The 17,157-nt window shown below is 48.8% G+C and overlaps 1 protein-coding gene across 1 annotated transcript; it reads left to right on the top strand.

Moving 5' to 3' along the window:
• Window positions 1–6,195: 6,195 nt before the first annotated feature.
• On the top strand, window positions 6,196–12,528 carry LOC138469282 (zona pellucida sperm-binding protein 3-like). The gene is made up of 9 exons (XM_069609031.1): window positions 6,196–6,675; window positions 9,360–9,484; window positions 9,564–9,667; window positions 10,552–10,729; window positions 11,021–11,141; window positions 11,227–11,318; window positions 11,392–11,489; window positions 11,574–11,690; window positions 12,334–12,528. Exons 1-9 carry the CDS (start codon window positions 6,277–6,279, stop codon window positions 12,483–12,485), a joined length of 1,386 nt encoding a protein of 461 aa, XP_069465132.1. The 5' UTR covers window positions 6,196–6,276; the 3' UTR covers window positions 12,486–12,528.
• The last annotated feature ends 4,629 nt before the right edge of the window (window positions 12,529–17,157 follow it).

Raw genomic sequence — 17,157 nt, 5'->3', positions numbered from 1 at the left:
GGTCCCCTGGTGCTCTGGCGGCTCTGAAAAAAGGGAAGGGGGTGAGTTAGTGGGAATAAGCTGGAAAAGTGCAAGACAGCAGTGATGTGCTGTTGGCGGCCTCAGCCTGGTGGGTCCTTTGGCTGAGCATGGGGTGTTTTACGGTCGGTAGTCGTTGTGTGCTGTTGTGCGAGTCTATGTGTGGTTTGTATTGTTGTTGCAGTGTAGTGAAGTTTGTGAGGATTGTTGTGTTGCAGGCTTGTGGTTGTGTTTGGCTAGGATTTGAGAGGTGTATGCAGAGGGGTGAAATTGTTAGTGGATTGGTTAGTTGGCATTGCTGTCCGGCTTTGCAGACTATCGCTCCCAGCCCCTTCGAAACAAGGCACGTGCCAATGCTTGCAATTACGTCCAGGGGCAGCACCTGCTTTCATTCACAACTACATATGGTCAGTGCCCATGCCAATGTCCAGAACTTAGTTCAAGTGTGGCAAGTGCTACATTCATACAACTCCATATAAGTATGATACCCGGTAGCAATTATGGGGCGGGTGAGGTTGTTGGCTGGGGTTGGCTAGGGATGCTGATTTATGTCCTCATGGGTGTCGCCTGTGTCCTATTTGACTTAGAATCATCTCTCTTGCTGCAGTAAGAGTTTCTCTAGTTGGTTCTGAGTGTTGTCAGTGTCATTCTAAATTTAGTCAATCTTTTCTTTGTGTTTCCCTTTCGGTTGTTTTGGTTTTTCAGTTTGAATCTGTGGTGCTGAAGAGCCAGGTGTTCAGTAATTTTCTGAATTGTAGGTTGTCTTTTGTGTTTCTAATTTCTTTTGTGGTGTTTTTTTTTAAGGTATGGTTTTTGTTCCAGGTGGATTTCGTTGCTTGATCTGAGGAGTCTCGTTGGCATGTAGATTGTTATTTTCTTTTGTAGGAATTCAGCTCTTTGTCCGCTGATTGCCCTGTGTGTTATGCACATTGTTTTGAAGGTGATGCAGTGTTTGACTGGGAGCCAGTGCAGTGTTTTTAGGGCTGGTGTGATGTGGTCTCTTCTGGAACATTTGAGGTGCAGTCTGGCTGCAGTATTTTGGATCCGTTGTAGTTTCTTCAGGAGGTATTGTGGTATCCCGAGATAGAGGCTGTTTGCATAGTCGATTCTTGACATGATGAGGGTGACGATTGTGAGTGTTTTGTGGGCGAAGGAGAGGAAAGGTAGGATTATTCTTCCTGTGCGGAGGAGGAAGAAGCATTTTTTTTTTGATGATTGCATTTATTTGTGGTTCTAAGGTTAGTCCATCAGGATTTGTTTACTACCTTAGATGGTGTGGGAGTGGTTCCCATTTCCGTTAGCCACGGAATGTAGGTGTTGTTATCTTGGTTTTTGGATATAATCATGATTTCTGTCTTTCCTGGGTTGATTTTCAAGTTGTTGGCATTCATCCAGTTAAAGACTTCTTTTAGACACTCGATTACGGTTAAGTGATTGGCTTGAGTGTCTTCGATTTTGTAGATGATTTGAGTGTCATCTCCGTAGTTGTAGCATGTAATGTATTTTTTGAAAATTCTGACTACTGGAGTCTGGTAGATGTTGAAGTACAGTGGTGATAGTGAGGACCTTTGTGGTACCCCACAGTTGTTAACTCGTGGGGTGGATTCGAAGGGTTTTATCCATACGGTTTCTGTTCTGTCTGCTAGGAATAATTTAGTCCATAGTAGTGCCATTTCCGTTATGCCCATGTCTTCTAGTCTTTTGGTTAGGGTGTCATGGCTAACTGTGTCGAAGGCTGCAGGAGATCGAGCAGTATTAGGGCTGAGATTGTGTTGGAGTCTGCGTTCGTTTTTAGGTCGTCCCAGATGGATAGTAGTGCTGTTTCTGTTCCTCTCGCGGGTATGAAGCCCACTTGAGCTTGGTCTAGCAGGTGGTGTTTTTCTATGTGTTCTTGGGTTAATTTTTATATGTACGTTTCAAGGAGTTTTGCTGGGTAGAGAATCTTTGAAATCGGCCTGTAGATGGAGAGGTCTTCTACGTCTCCACTTGTGTTTACGGTTTGATATATGCTGATTTCCAGGTTCTTGGTACAGTTCCTGTTGCTAGTGAGAGATTTAGGAGGTTTCTGTAATATTCTGATGGTGTTCCTTGTCCGAGGATTGATTTGTAGATGTCATGGGGGAAAGGGATCCATGAGTGATCCTGCTTTCTTGCTGTGTTTTACCAACAAGACGAAAGCCTCTGCTGATATTTCAGGAAAGTTTTGAAATTTGTGCTGTGGCTCTGTGTTAGGTCAGGTTGGTTGAATGTTGTGGTTGGTTGGTCTGTTTTGTATGATTTGTCGGATGTCGTTGATTTTGTTCTAGAAGTGGTCTGCCAGGTCGTTGCAAAGTTTCTCTGAGGGAGTTGGGGTGTTGTCACAGCCTAGTGGGTTTCTCATTTCTTTAATGATGTTGAACATTTCTTTTTGTGTGTTGGTGGCATTGGTGATTCTTTCATCATAATGCCTTCTCTTCGCCTTTTGTATTTCTTTTTTGTATGCAGGGATTGGTTTCTGGAACAGTATTTTTTTGTCTGGCTTGTATTCTTTCCTCCATTCCAGTTCCATCTTCTTGTTGACCTTTTCATGGTGCTTAGTAGTGGGGTGAATCATTTTGCCAATGCTCTTTTTTTTGATGGGGTAAATGGTTTTTCCGGGCCGATCTTGTCAATTGTATCAGCAATCCATTTGTGTAGTAGCTCCGCTTTCCCGTCTAGGTCAGCCAGCTCTAGTTCTATAGTTGAGGATGTGATCATCTGCAGTTGTTCGAATACGTGGCTTGCTTTGATGCTTTTCCAGTTTCTTTTTGTGGTGGTTGTGAGTTTGGAAGGTTGGATGCAGACTTCAGTTGGTAGTCTGATCACGAATGGGATGATGAGAAGGTCGCTCCACAGTATTTGTATCGGTGGTGCCGTGGTGATGAGTTTTTCCCTGGTGAAGATTGCGTTGAGGGTGTGTCCTGCCGAGTGTGTTGCCCGTTTGACCAGCTGTCGTAGTTTCATGTTTGTAATTTTCCAATCAGCGAGTTTTGGGAGTTGGCATGACTTTCTTCAACCCAGATGTTGAAGTCCCCCAGGATGATTAGGTGTTTGTGCTTGATGGCTATGTTGGTGATGGCTTCTAGGAAGTTATCGACGAAGTTTGCATCGTATGTCGGTGGTCTGTACACCAGGATGAATGTGATGTTGGTTTTTGGGTATGCTGATAGGTGTATGACCATGGTTTCACAGTTAATGATGTTGAGAGGTTTGGCTGGTTTTATTTTCGGGTGTCCTTTGAATGCTATTGCGATGCCTCCTCCTTTTTTATTTTTTCTGTTTACTTGGAGGCATTTGAAGTTGGTTGGGAGACAGCTTTGGAGTGTGATTTTATAGTTGTCGTCCAGCCATGTTTCTGTGATGAATAGGATGTCAATGCCGTTGTCGTCGAGTAGGTCAAAGATCTCTGTTGCGTGTTTTGACATGGATCTTGCGTTTATTAGATTGAATTGCAGTTTGGAGGTGTGGTTTGGTTTGGGCTTTATTGTTGGGGTCATCTTCTGATCGGTGTTGAGGTTTCCTTTCTGGTCAATCTCTATTTGTAGTGTTGGTCCGGGTGCGTCTGTGTCATCGAAAAGTTCTTCTAGCTTCTGTCTGGGGTTTTTGTTTTCATCAGGTTCTTCTTCCAAGAATTGTGGGTGTAGAGTGGAGGTTCCTCTTGATTTGGTGATGTAAGGTGGTATTGCGTCGATTATGTTTTTGTTGTTTCTAGTGTTGTCTGTTCTTCTTCTGCGTGGTTGTGCTTGGTTGTCTGCTGTTGCTGATTCTAGCGTTGGGTTGGTTCGTTCTGGTGACCGGTTGTTTGCGAGGTATGGAGTTAAGTAGAAGGATTTGTCTCTTCTTTTAGCGTTGGTTCGGTTTTCGTTCCTGTCTGTGGGAGTGTGTTCTGCAGTTGTGAGTCTTAGTTGCTGTTCTGGTGTGTTTGTCCTTTCACTCTGTATAGGTTGTTTGTGCTGTATTTTAAGCTTGAGAGTTGTTTTGGTCTTTATTTTGTTTGTTGATGATGAGTTGATTTTTGCTTTGGTCTGGCTGTCTTCTGGGTGTAGAGAGTATTGGGCGTAGAGAATTGTCTGCTATAAGTTTGGGTTCTGTCTGTAGTTGGTGTTAGCTGGTGTTGCCGAGTTGTTCAGTCGTTGTCTTGAGTGAGGTAGGGGAGGTAGTTAGGTTACATCATTGGGTGTTATCAGTGGCTGTCCTTAATATCTGTCTCCCTGGACGAGGTTCACTACGGTGAGCTAGCTATGTGGGGTTGAGGAGGATAGCTACTACCTACACAATTGTCCTAATGGGCGTAATTAAGAATCACTGTGTCATCTTACGAGGCGTTAGCACCTAATCACAGTATCACTCCACAGTAACCAGCCAGTGATTTCTGTTTCACTCTATAGTAATGCTCTCTAGGTGTGAGTTGGTCTGTCACATATGAGCGTCCTGTATAGTGGGACAGAGGCCTATGCCTAACAGGTCAAATGGGTGTTGTACTAAACCCAGCTATGTTTGAGACACTGGTGACCAAAAAATTACAATACTATCCACAGTTAGATTTGAGGGTCCTGTATAGTGGGAGAGAGGCCTACGCCTAACAGGTCAAATGGGTGTTGTACTGAACACGGTTATGTTTAATAGTGTAATGTTGAGGAAGGCAGCAGAGGTGTTAATTATTATTAAGGGGTTTTAGATAGGTTTGATAATTGTTCTAGGCATCCAGGGTAGAGTTATTACTCTACTCCTCACCTAGACCACTCCTACCTTACTGGTCCTGGTCGTTGCTGGTTGACGGCTGGCTACTGGCTTTCCCTGCGGACACCTGCTGACACTTTGTGGAGTCGCCTCTGTTGGAGGCGCCCTTTGCTTTGGGGCCCTTCGCCACAGGGGCTGCCGGGCAGAGGGTTGCCCTGGGAGCGTCACTTATGACCTAGATGAGGAACCAATCAGGGTTGGTGGGTGGGGGGAAAGCCGGGTCAGGTCGGGAAGGAGGAAGTGGGGAGCCACGGACAATCGCTGTGCACGGGGTGCAGGGGTACCAGCTGGCCCAAAACAAGATGTTACCATGAGGCAGGAGCTGGATCTATGGCACGCTCACCTCAGAACCACCAGCAGACTGACTAACCCTTTTTTAAATGTCCCAATGCTTACGATTGACGGACATTGGGTCCACCAGTATGGATCTTTTAAACGACAAGTATTTTAATAGTAGCGTTTAAATATTTTATTTAACTTTGATAACGTTCTTAGACTTTTGAGTACGATATGGTTTTACTAATGATTGTTAATTGATAGAGCAGGGAAGCTTGATTGTATTTTAATGAAATGTGTGTTATGAGGAGTCATTTATTTCCGCGTAAAGGTTGCATAACCAAATGCACAATAAAGGAAAGGAAAGAAAACAGAACTAAGAAAACACTGCACACCTTTTTCTTGGGGAATACCCATAATACTAGGTTATGTTTTTATTAGTATTATGTTTAATAAAAAAAGTTCAGCCTTTTTATTGCCAGCACAAAACAGGCTTATGCTATTGTTTCCCAGCTCATTACCCTGCATCTTTAACTGCCCTGCATTTTCAGACCATGGGAAATTAGACATGTTCCATTAGACTTTGTTTGTAATTGTAAGTGGTTATTTATAACGTGCGCTTAATACCCAGAGGTTTCTAAGCGTGGACCCGGGGATCGTACCTGTATTCCTTTGACCATCTTGCTGCCAATACGAACACGTTGCCCCTGCGCTATCCTCCCAAGACGAATTGCTTCCTTAGATGATACAAACGTGCATGTTCCACTCTGTGGGGAGGGGGTGGGAGAGCCCACTGTAGCATCAGGGGCGGGGCTGAGGTTGAAGTAACCGATTGTGTTGTTCACTGTGGCAAGATGCCGGGGCGCCATGCACTGGTTGGGAGAAGTGCATTGCCCTGGTGGGGTTGCATCCGCATGGCGACCCCCCACCAGAACTGCAGCCTAATTCCCAGGTGTTAGCGAGAGTCCCAACATGGCCAACAAAGCAAAGCCGGTTTGATATATTATACAGAGTCCCAGGTATGGTATTTTATAACTTTACTCCCACGTGTGGCGTATGAGTCCCAGGTGCGGCGGGTCCATTACGCAGCGTGAGTCCCAGGTGCGGCGGGTCCATTACGCAGCGTGAGTCCCAGGTGCGGCATATTACGCTGGTGAGCCCCAGGTATAAAGCAGAGGGAGCCGCAGGGCCCTTTCATCTCCGTGTGCCAGTACAGCATTCAGTATGAGGCAGGCTGTGGGCTTCGTGAGGGCAGTGCTCCTGTGCTTGGTGATGGCTGAGGGGGTCGCCTCTAGTCCGTGGTGGGATTCCTCCTCCTCCTCCAGGAGGGGCTCCTCCTCGTGGGCCCCCCAGGGGAGTCGGGCTTCTGCCCCAGGTGTGTCCCTGACTGGTACCTGGAGCCAGGCTGGCAGCAGGGCCCTGCCACCCATGACCCCGCTGGCTGTGCAGTGCCAGGAGGCTGCCATGGTGGTCACCGTGCAGAGGGACCTCTTTGGGACGGGCAAGCTGGTGCAGGCCGCTGACCTGAGGCTGGGGGCGGATTTCTGCAGCTACACGTCGGCCAACGCGGATAACACGGTGACCTTCCAGGTGGCCCTGCAGGCCTGCGGCAACACCTTGCAGGTGAGGACGCCTCCGAATTGCGTTCGTGAGCAATCTGGTAGTGCAGTGGGTGTGGTGTCTGGTTACCAGACGACTCCATGCCCCTTCGGCCACTTGCCCATTTCATTTTTTCCACCACCCCCACCCCTTTTTTTTCCCTTCTTTTCTGTTGTTTGAAAACAATATGGTGAAGTGACAAGGTCTGGTGCCTCATGCTCCTCCTGGTATCTTTGCTGTTTATGGCCCCTCATAAATCACCCCCCCCCTAGTATGTGTTCTATAATGGGAAGGGGATACTGCCATTCTCTGAGCTGAGTATACCCAGGACTGGGGGTGAAGCTGTTTTATTCGACATGGTACCCCTTGCAGGTTTTTCGCAATTTGAAGACGTGTGGATATTAGCGCCTCACCCCCCCCCCCCTAATAAAACCTCTCCTGACTCCTGTTTTTCGGTAGGTCCAGAGCGCCAGGGACTCCTGTTGGCAGAGGCCTTAAGGCACTCTGCAGCGTGGCTGCTTTGAAACGTGTGTGGATGGACGAGGCTACCCATGCTTGGGCAGCAGGCATTGTAAGCCTTTCCCACTTGGTTGCGGGGGAGACTGTATTGCTTTTTTTTTGGGAGGGGGGGAGTGACGCTGGCTTTGTAAACTCGACTTCCCAAAGAGAAAAACATGGTGTCAGCAACTTGTGTGTTGACCCAGTAAAGCACCCACTCTCTGATCGCCTCACCCCAAAAGTCATGTTAGCCTGTCATGCTATTGAGACTGCTTCCAAGCATACAGCGTGGGACCCCCTTGACTCACAAGCCGAAGACTCGGAGGGGGTGACGCCTCATTCTTTCCAGCCCTGGGCCTTTATCATTAGTTTTGGCCTTCATTCGCTCGAATTTTCCAGGAGACTAACCAAGAATTCCCAAACAAGACGAAAGAGGATGGTTGGTCTAGGGAGGGTTCTTCAAACTGTGGGGCTGCCCCTTCCTTTCCAGAGGGAGGGACACGAGAACCTTCCAGAAGGGGAGAGGTCACCCAGTCCAGTTTACCAGCAGGGCGTCCAATCCTGTAACGCAAAGCTTAGCCTGATCCCGAGCGTGGATGCAAGCCAGGGTGGTCAGCTAAGGTACTGAATTCCCCCCCCCGTAACACTAGACCGTTGACTGCAAATGGTGCAGAACTATGGGTGCCAGGGCAAACTGATGTGGCAACTGGTCCCCCCCCCCCAATGACACCTGAAGTGGGGAAGGCGTCCCTTAATCACTAACCCTGCTAACTTTCCAATAGCCTGCACACTCGCCCTCCAACACATTGCAGAAGTCTGAAACCACAACAACCTGCACACAATCTGCAACCCCCTCTAACCCACACCCCACACGCACTCCTCCCCTACCTGAATTTTAGACACAACTACATTAATTGGCTCAAATCTGCTTGCCTGCTACCTATACCTTGGTAATGTGCCTGAATATTCTATCAAAGTATCCCTTGACGTATGTCTGCTGTGTATATATCTCGCTCCTGTATGTTTTCTCTTGCCTATATCTTGTAACCTGTAATTTTAAGCCTTGCATCTGTTGTAATCGCTGCGCCCTGATACCCCCCCCCCGGGTCTGGTGTGCATTACCAATGAATAAACAAACAAAACATCGCCAAACCATTGAACAGAACAATACCAGTACAGTGACTGTAGAAGCTAGCAGCTCATCAAAGTTATCCAACTCATGACCGGCGACCCTCCCCCACGGTGAGATGGTTGAGCAGGTAGCCTGCACATTTCCTCCAGAATCCACCCCTCCTGAGTTTCTATGCTTGTTTGTGTGGCAGTCTGCACCGAGTCTCTGGCCGCTGCCTGTGTGGTTGGTAGGTTCGCGTACACGGTCAGTAGAAATGCTGTCATCTGGGCACTTGGGAGGGGTGGGGGGGAAACTTGCCTAAGGAAGATGCCAGATATGAGACGGTCCCTGGCATGGCTACTGCTGGACCATCTACTCTACAACTGAGCCATGCAGCGGAACCCTCCCACATCCCCTTGGTATGGCCATATTGTCTGCTTGTCTTGCCAAATATATATGTATTGTTTGTGTTGGGTGCTTATTCAGGATCCAACTGTTACCTTGCCTAGAGCCTCTACTCTTCAACCGGAAGCCACTGAGCTCTCGTTTTGCCTAGTGCGATGTGTTTGACATGTCAGTTAGCTGACCATGGCCATATGGCACCGCAGAAGCTGGAGATGACAGTGCAGACCAGACAACCATTTCTCCAACTGCTGCTCTGGGCCTGTGCTGTTCTCCTATTGAAGCTCTGGGCCTGTGCTGCTCTCCTTTGCAAGCTCTTGACCTGTGCTGCTCCGGGCGGCTCTCCTATGCATGCTCTGGACCTGTGCTGCTCTTGACCTGCGATCTTCAGTTGGATCTGTGTCCCCAACGGGTGATCAGTGTTACTGTGCATCTGTCCAGCCAGGTAGAAAAGAAGCATAGCTAAACCCCCCCCCCCCACCACCCAAGTCTCCGCTGCAGTCTGGAGTTGGGGAGTCTTGCGTTTTTGTTGTAGCAATGGGGGCAAGTGCTAAAAAAGTGTGTGTGTGGGGGAGGGTGGTGCAGAGGGGGGCCAATCGACTCTGTGCACCCTCAACTTGAGCCCTGGACTTTAGTACACATGTGTTGCTAAGATGTGAAGTTCTGACCATGTCATTGTTCTGGTCTCTTGCTCCAGGTGACCCCAGACTTGCTGGTCTACAGCTCCATCTTGACCTACAGCCCATCTCCATCCACAAGCAGCAGCCGCGTCATTACCAGGACCAGCCCGGCAGCTGTCCTCGTGCAGTGCATTTATCCCAGGTGAGACAAAGCTGTGATCTTGGGCAAAGCTGTGGTGCCTCATGGGAGTACAGTCATGTGACTTTTTTTTTTATCCTAGGAATGTCAACGTGAGCAGCCAGGCCATCAAGCCCACCTGGATCCCCTACAGCTCCACGGTGTCCGCAGAGGAGAGTCTTGCCTTCTCCCTACGCTTGATGAGCAGTAGGTGGCCTCAGCAGAGACTGGGGTGCACTAGTAACCCGCATGCCCTTTAAATGGCTATGAAACCATGCTACTGGGGATGAGATTACTTGGGACCTCAGCCAGTATAAGAGTGATCATGTCACCGTTATAGCTCCCTTTCCAGACTAACCGCACTAATGCGCTCTGTAACTCAGTTGCTGGTTTCTTGGGCACTTTCATGCAGTCGTGTATATCCCCGGGGATTTGATTGTGCTGGTGAGGCCCTGCAGACCACCCTAGGATTTAAGCGTTTATTTTACTAACATGTATTTCTCCCCAATCCTGGGGTTGGGCTCGTGCACTGTCCACCTGGACTCGCTCTTCTGTTCCTGACTGCATGGAGCATTTCACCTGTGATGCCACTAGGGTGGAGCTAGTAGAAAGCCAGGGGGTATGAGCAAAAAGCACCCTACGTGCCTTCCCATGAGGCACAGCAGATAAGAGCTGTGCCCTTCTCTTGGCCTACTAATATTGGGTTGGAGTAGCGGTCCTTCGTGAGCACCGTCTCCTGGTCATGATGGCTGGTCATGGGTGGTATGAAGAGGGGCTTCATCTGGGGTTATCAGAAGTGAGGCTCAGTGTTGCCTTCTGCTGATGGCGCACCATTCCCTCTGGGGTTATGCTAAGCTACTTACCATGCATTTCTACAGGCTACCCACAGTCATTGGAGGGCTGATGACTCCACAGGCAGGTTTTGGTTCTTAACCTCTTGGAATGCATCAGATGAAGGCGAGAGAGACTGGAAGGTGGTCCATGTAGTGTTGGTTAATTTCTTAGTGCCTGGTCGGGCCAGTTTCCTTGGCAACCCCCCTCCCCAAAATCCCAGTGGAATACACCCTGTAATTGTGTTTTTCCTGTTGCAGGTGACTGGAGTGCTCCAAGGCCCAACAGCATTTTCCAGCTCGGTGATGTCTTCAACATAGAAGCCTCAGTCCAGCCTGGCAACCACGTGGCCATGACTGTATATGTTGATGGCTGTGTGGCCACTTTGACTCCAGACCAGACTTCCAGTCCCAGATATGACATCATTGCATCCCATGGGTGAGGGCCGGCGGCACCTGTTCCCCTCACCACTTAGTAGATTGCACGTTACTCTGTACATGCAGGTGGTGAGTACTGTAATTGCTGCCTCCCATGAGATGGTGAAGAATTTACGGATGTACCCTGCGTTGGCGAGTAGACTTCCTACCCCATGTACACATCAACCTCATTTTGGGGGTTGGCTTTTAATGTTGCGGGGGTGGGCCTGGTTGCATGGAGTGCCCGCCTCCCTTTTAAGGGAAAGATCCTGCTGGCTTAGGAAATATCCTAACTGTGTTCCATGATGTACAGGTGCCTGGTTGATGGGAAGCTGTCTGACTCCGCCTCCTCGTTCATCTCCCCGAGGCCCCAGCCAAGCCGGCTTCAGTTCACGGTGGATGCTTTCCGATTCATTGGCGATGATCGCCATGTGGTGAGTTGCGCACCCCCCCCGTGCCCACTCCTGTCTTGAGTAAGTTGCCTGGGCACCAGTGGCTCATGAGTTGTCCTTTCTCTAGATCTACATCACCTGCAGCCTCAAGGCTGTGCCAGTTGGCAGCGAACAAGGTGCCGTGGACAAGGCGTGTTCCTTCAGCAAATCCTCCAACAGGTGAGACTCTAAGACTGAATGACTTGCTTGCACTGGTTTAAAACTAGAGTTAAATGCCCTGTTTTCTCCCCAGTTATGTGGCGCTGGAAGGTTCCAGTAGCATCTGCAGCTGTTGTGATTCTGGAAACTGTGTGGCTGCACCGAGAGGCAAGAGGGATGTTTCCAAGCCCGGTAGGTTTAATGGGTAATTGTGATATCAGCATGGCAGTAGATCAACTGGTAGCAGGGTCTTCATTTTTGTGTCATTAAATGCAGGCCTCCTGCCAGTGGAGTCTGAAGTAGCTGTTATCGGCCCTTTAACAATCCTGGGGGAGTTGACTTCCAAGCGTGCTGTACCGGAGCAGTCGGACTTCCTGGATCTGTCGCCGCCAGGTAGGTCTCCCTCGTTATGATGAACTGTCTTCTGGTGGTGGGCTTGCCAGGTTACCTGCAATGGCGTTTTGCCCGTGCCTACCTAGAGGTGTGCATGGTGAGCCTAAAACGGGGATGGGGTTGCAGGGCAAACGCTACCGTGCATTCTTATTGGCCAGCACTAAGGTCTCTTATTGGATGAAAATCAGAATCTTCATCTCCTTCCTTATACAGGGCTCCTGCAGAGCACGTCTGATTGGTTGCAATGGGATAACCAGTGACTGTAGTGTAGGCCACCTATACCCTCATGTTTCTGGCTGGCATGGGGGGGGGGAGGGGGAGGTTGCAATAAAACAAAGGTTACGACTGGAAGATTTAGTATTAATCTTACCCTCTGGCATTGCTACGGGTGCCCTTCCACGCCCCCCCAATCTTACTTTGCCTCCCAAGTCATTAACAAAATGAGTAAACTACATATATTAGACTTGGTCCCACCCCAACAGTGGCAGTCTAGCTTGAGATGCTTGGTCACTTCTGCATGAGACCACAAGCAACCTGAACATGTCTATACCTCTGCATTAGTGATCGCACACTAGCTCTGTTGTCGGATAAAGTTGTCTTGTAGCCCTTGATACACCCACTCTAAAATCTGTTTCTTAAACAGGTTCTGAACACAGTCCTGGGCTGGTACTGGCGCTCCTGGTGATCTCGTCTGTCTTCCTGGCTGTGGCCGCACTTGGGTCTATCTTACTTGTCAAGAAGTGCCGAGACGGCCAACAAAAACCCTGTCACTATAGGATGGAATCGCTTAGCTAGCTCTATGATCTGTTAAAGAGGAAGAAATAAACTTGTGAAGGAACTGCTGTGTCATGCCTCAGTTTGCACGTGTGGTCAGTGAAGAGTGAATGTCTGGCACAGGTGACACCATGATCCCCAGTCTTCAGCTCTTGAGTTCTGTGGCGGTTGGATGCCCCCCCCTTGGGTAGTGCCAGGATGAAGGGTAACACCCAAGTATGTTAACTACTCTCTTCCTGGCCCCCTGTTGGGTAAACTAGCCTGTCGCATGGCCTAGATTCTAGGCCCATGTATTTTAAGCATTGTGTGGGTATTGGTTGTGTGCTAGTGCCTCATATATGGATCGGGCATGTCATGAGTTGCAGCTGGAAAAAGTGCCAGTGATTTTATTTGCAGGTGCTGCGCCCCTCCCTATCCAGCTGGTGTGACGAATCAACTTCCAGGGTACCAGTGGCGAAGGGATGAATATCTGTTTATAAACCATTAATCAACCCCACACCTCTAGTGCACCAGAAGGGATCCAAACAGCTTGAAATACAAGTGATTTATAAGACCTTGTCCAATTTTGGTAACTTCGATGGAATGGCAAGCTTATCTCTGCATGGTCATGGATCGTTGGTTGGTTGTAACACAGCGAAAGTAAACTTGTTACCCAATGATAGAAGGGACTGTCCAGTCAAGGTCGTATACACATCTACTTTTATTATTATCACAACAGACAGTTCTAGCACACTACAAAATACAACCCACCCTGTAAAGGAACACAGAGGATAGGCAGTTTCACGAAGGAAAGGGATGCACTCTGGATACTGACAGGAGGGTAGTTGCTCTTACTGGTCAGGGTTTTTTTGTTTCAGCACCAAGGGGGCAAAGGGTGGTTCATGAGTCTGCAAGCCTTGAACTGCACTGTGTTGCTAGAACTGTCTGTTGTAGTAATTAAGTAGATATGGGTATAAACTAATCCACCCCTGGATGGGTACTCTGTTCAGTCGGTTATCCCAGATGGCCAGACCATCAGCATTGCTAAGTTTGGGATCTGGCCTATGCCCCAAGTGCAGTTCAAGGCTTGCAGACTCATGAACCACCTGAGCCATTTTGGATTCTCCCCATTTATATCCAACAACCACTTCAAAAGCTTAGGGCGAGCATACACAGTGACATGAGTCCCATGGAGGTATGACTTCAACTTCCTAAGGCACCATATGATGAAAAAAAACCTTTTCTCCACCTGGGGCCACCAGAGTTCTCCATGCCTAACCTGGTCTCTGATGTGGAACATAGATTTTTCCTCACCTTTGTCATCATATCCCAGTGTCATAGGCATCTGTCTGTACTAAGAGAGGTCTCTTCCAATCAAGTGCCCTTAAACCAGTGACCTGACCTAAGGATTCTTTCAGGCCAGTGAAGGCCTTCTCACACTCAAGGGTCCATAAGAATTCTTTAGGTCCCCTATGAATAGGTAGGGCAGTCAAAGGGGCAGCGTTATTGCTATAGCCTGCCATCTCACTCCTGTGTTTCCCAGTGAGACCCAGAAAATTCCTCACTTAGGCTTGAGTAGTAGCGGTTGCCCAGTTCTGTACATGAAGTACTTCACTGATGAGAGGTTGCATCTGGCCCCACATACACCAACTTTATGCTCAAGGAAGGCCAATGGCTCCTGTTCAGTTTAACACTTGGTTGTCTCCCCAAACAAGGCAGCCTGATCAAGGTCCTGACACCCAGTCTCTCGAGTTATTCTCGGTTCCTTCCAAATGGGGGTTGAATCTGCCATGTCATCCAGATATGTATTGCTATGATCCGATTTCCCATTCATAACAGGTGCTAATCCCATTTGACAGGTGTTAGTTGGAGCCACCAATCCAGAAGTCCATACATTGAAGCAAGGATCTGAGAAGGTTGAAACTGCTGTCTCCTCCTCAGCATAGACTGCAAGGGATTTGTTGCCATACCCTGCAGAGAGATCATAAAGGCAACTGTACTTTTCACTATAGAGCTGATGCACCAAATTGTTGCCTCTTAGTAGGGAGTGTGTATCTGTCTCGGGGACAGCATATAGAGCTCTAGGGTCCATACAGAATCCCAAACTGGCTTTACCTTTATGTTCCTCCAGATCCTCAGAACTGGACTCTGGAAAGCTAGAGTGCTCGAGCACTCCTTGTTCCAACACAGGTGGATCTCACACCAACTGCCAGAACTTCTTGTTTGTTCTGAACCACAACACCCAAACCTGGTGGGCTTGCCACAAAATACAGTCTGGTTTACACCAATCTGTTAGACTTTCAGTGACAACAAGGGGCAGATTGCCCCTGCAAAATCTCCAGCTCACCATGCTGATGTGAGGTCAGGTAAGAAGACACTAGGTCTTCCTCACTGAAACCATTAGAAGGGTTGCTCTGGCACAGGGCAGGGAGAGACACAGATTTCTCTGGCTCCCTCTCTATAGCCATATGCAAAGCTCCTATTCTATCTCTCAAGACAGAATCCTCCATACTGTTCATAGGAAACATTATGGCAACCTGGGCAGGTCCACCAAGGCCTTTGGACTAATTTCCCTTGCCAATCTGTGAAACGTGGCATGGCCCAGATAACTCAAATGTTCAGGGATGTACTAAATAAGTTTAATGGGAGAAGGCCCCACCTCTTACTCTGGGGCTCACTGAAGGCCCCATTAAAACTTATGAGAGATCTGACCATTCTCTCTCTGGCCCCCTTCCTGTGGACGACAGCTAAGTGACACTTGATGGGCCACTTCACTCTACCTCCCCTGGGTCCGACTGCTACTGAGCACAGCAGAGGAGCTGTCTTTTGGACTGCTATTCAGAAAGGCATCAATAACTGACTTGGCAGTCATTCTCTGTGGGTAGACATTAAGGCATATAGTGGTGTGATCAACAAACACCGATTTCAATGTACTGCTCGAGGTCTCCAGGTTCAAAGGGCTAAACAAAGTAGGCCTTGTCTCTGGTTAATATGAGACCAATCCTAAAGGTGAACTCTGGAGTATGCAAATACCGGTCTCACTTCTGTAAACTTGACAGAGAGGGAGACTCCTGCAGTGGGTTTCTTCTGGAACCCCCATCATGGACCATCAAGAAAATGTGTTAGACCTCTCTAGTGGTATCCTGACACTAGGATGAACCACTAGGGGAATGTCACACCCCAACTGTAGGAGGAAGGGGTCTCCCCTCCTGAGCAGCCGTTACCCTCTCAAGGTTTTCTCTGTTGGGCCCTGTGGGCTTCCTTTCTAGTAATCCACCTTCCGATTGTATCTTTTGCTTCACTGGAGGGGAATCCTCCCACTGGAAGCAGGCCTTTCTCCACAGACCTAGGTAAGATGGTTTCTTTCTTTGTTGGCCCATACTAATCTCTCCCCAAGGGATCTCCTCTACCAGCATGCTAGGTAGCTCGGGAGCCCTATAGGATCCAAGATTTTCTGGGAGTCTTTCTTCCAAACCAGGAATAGGGACTCTACCAACTACCTCAACAGATGTTGTAGGTAGGACAGGGGGGGGCTGTTCTCTTTCCTACTGTCTCTTCTTCTGCCTCCTGGCCATGGGTTTCCCCTTAGACCTAGTCTTTCCCTTGGGCTTGGCTAAGGCAGCATGGTTCTGAGACTACATGCTTAAAAGGTCTGGTGAGTGTCTATCAGGACCCAAGTCTTGGAGACTAATCTTACCCATAACTCCTCTAGGAACAGCTCTCCTAACATTGACCGATGCACTGACCAGTTCACAACTCTCAGCTCTACTGACAAGGTGCTACAAGCCTATCAGTCAAATGAGTATCCCCCACCGGACACCTGGCAAGGCCCTGTGGGTTTACCATTGAGGAAGCTACATAAGCGGGACTGGGCCCAGTGTTCCTAACAGCAGAGGTACTTCCACCTGAACACTATCCTTCGAGAACCCATGACTAAGGGGCATGTCTGGGATGGGAGCAGAAGCTCCAGCACTACTATATGCCACATAATCTAGTCTATCTTTAGACTCTTCACCTGTGGGGAAGGAATCTAAAGGAGAGGACACCCCTGCAAACCCCTCTTCCTCATACTGAGAGAAGTCCAGACTTGCAGAGTGGACACCGAAGGTCACTTGGGGTCCCCCTTGTGATGCTGGAAATGCATTGGAGGGACAGGGCCTCCGTATCCTTGTCCTTTTACTGCTTTTTATCGTGTGTTCTGTCATGTTTACCATGCAGGAGTTCAGGTGGGACTCTCTTTTGGTTTGGTGAACAGACCCATGGGGTACCCTTATGGCACCCATGGGTAGGGGTGTAACCCTGTGCCCCTAGTGTATGTTTCTGGGCACCTGTGTGTGACCCACAGAGCATGGTATGGGCTGGTGGCAGCCCCGTGCTGAAATGACTGGTGCCCCGAGTGTCCTCCATTTTGGGATGCCCAGGACCTGCCGTTGGAATCGGTAGATTCCGGATGGAGACAAAATGGCCCCCATGGCCTCTTGCCTTCCATCACCTGTTAACTTGATCTTTCTGAAGTCCCGGGAAGCCCTGCCTCTGTCCCTTCCCCCTGACTGGCTGTTGGGTGGAAGTTCCATACATGGTAGTGTGGGGGAAGTGCCAACCAGACTGGCTGGAGCCTTCTCAACGACCGTATGTTGTGGGTACGACTGTGGGTGGGACCTGGGTGAATGGAGTGTATGATGAATATGCATTCTATGTTGTGGCTGTCTAGTAT

Source organism: Ambystoma mexicanum, chromosome 1p (assembly GCF_040938575.1).
Source record: "Ambystoma mexicanum isolate Mex_15411 chromosome 1p, UKY_AmexF1_1, whole genome shotgun sequence".
NCBI lineage: Eukaryota > Metazoa > Chordata > Amphibia > Caudata > Ambystomatidae > Ambystoma > Ambystoma mexicanum.
Note: the sequence above shows the minus strand (reverse complement) of the source record. Positions and strands in the feature narration are given on the sequence as shown.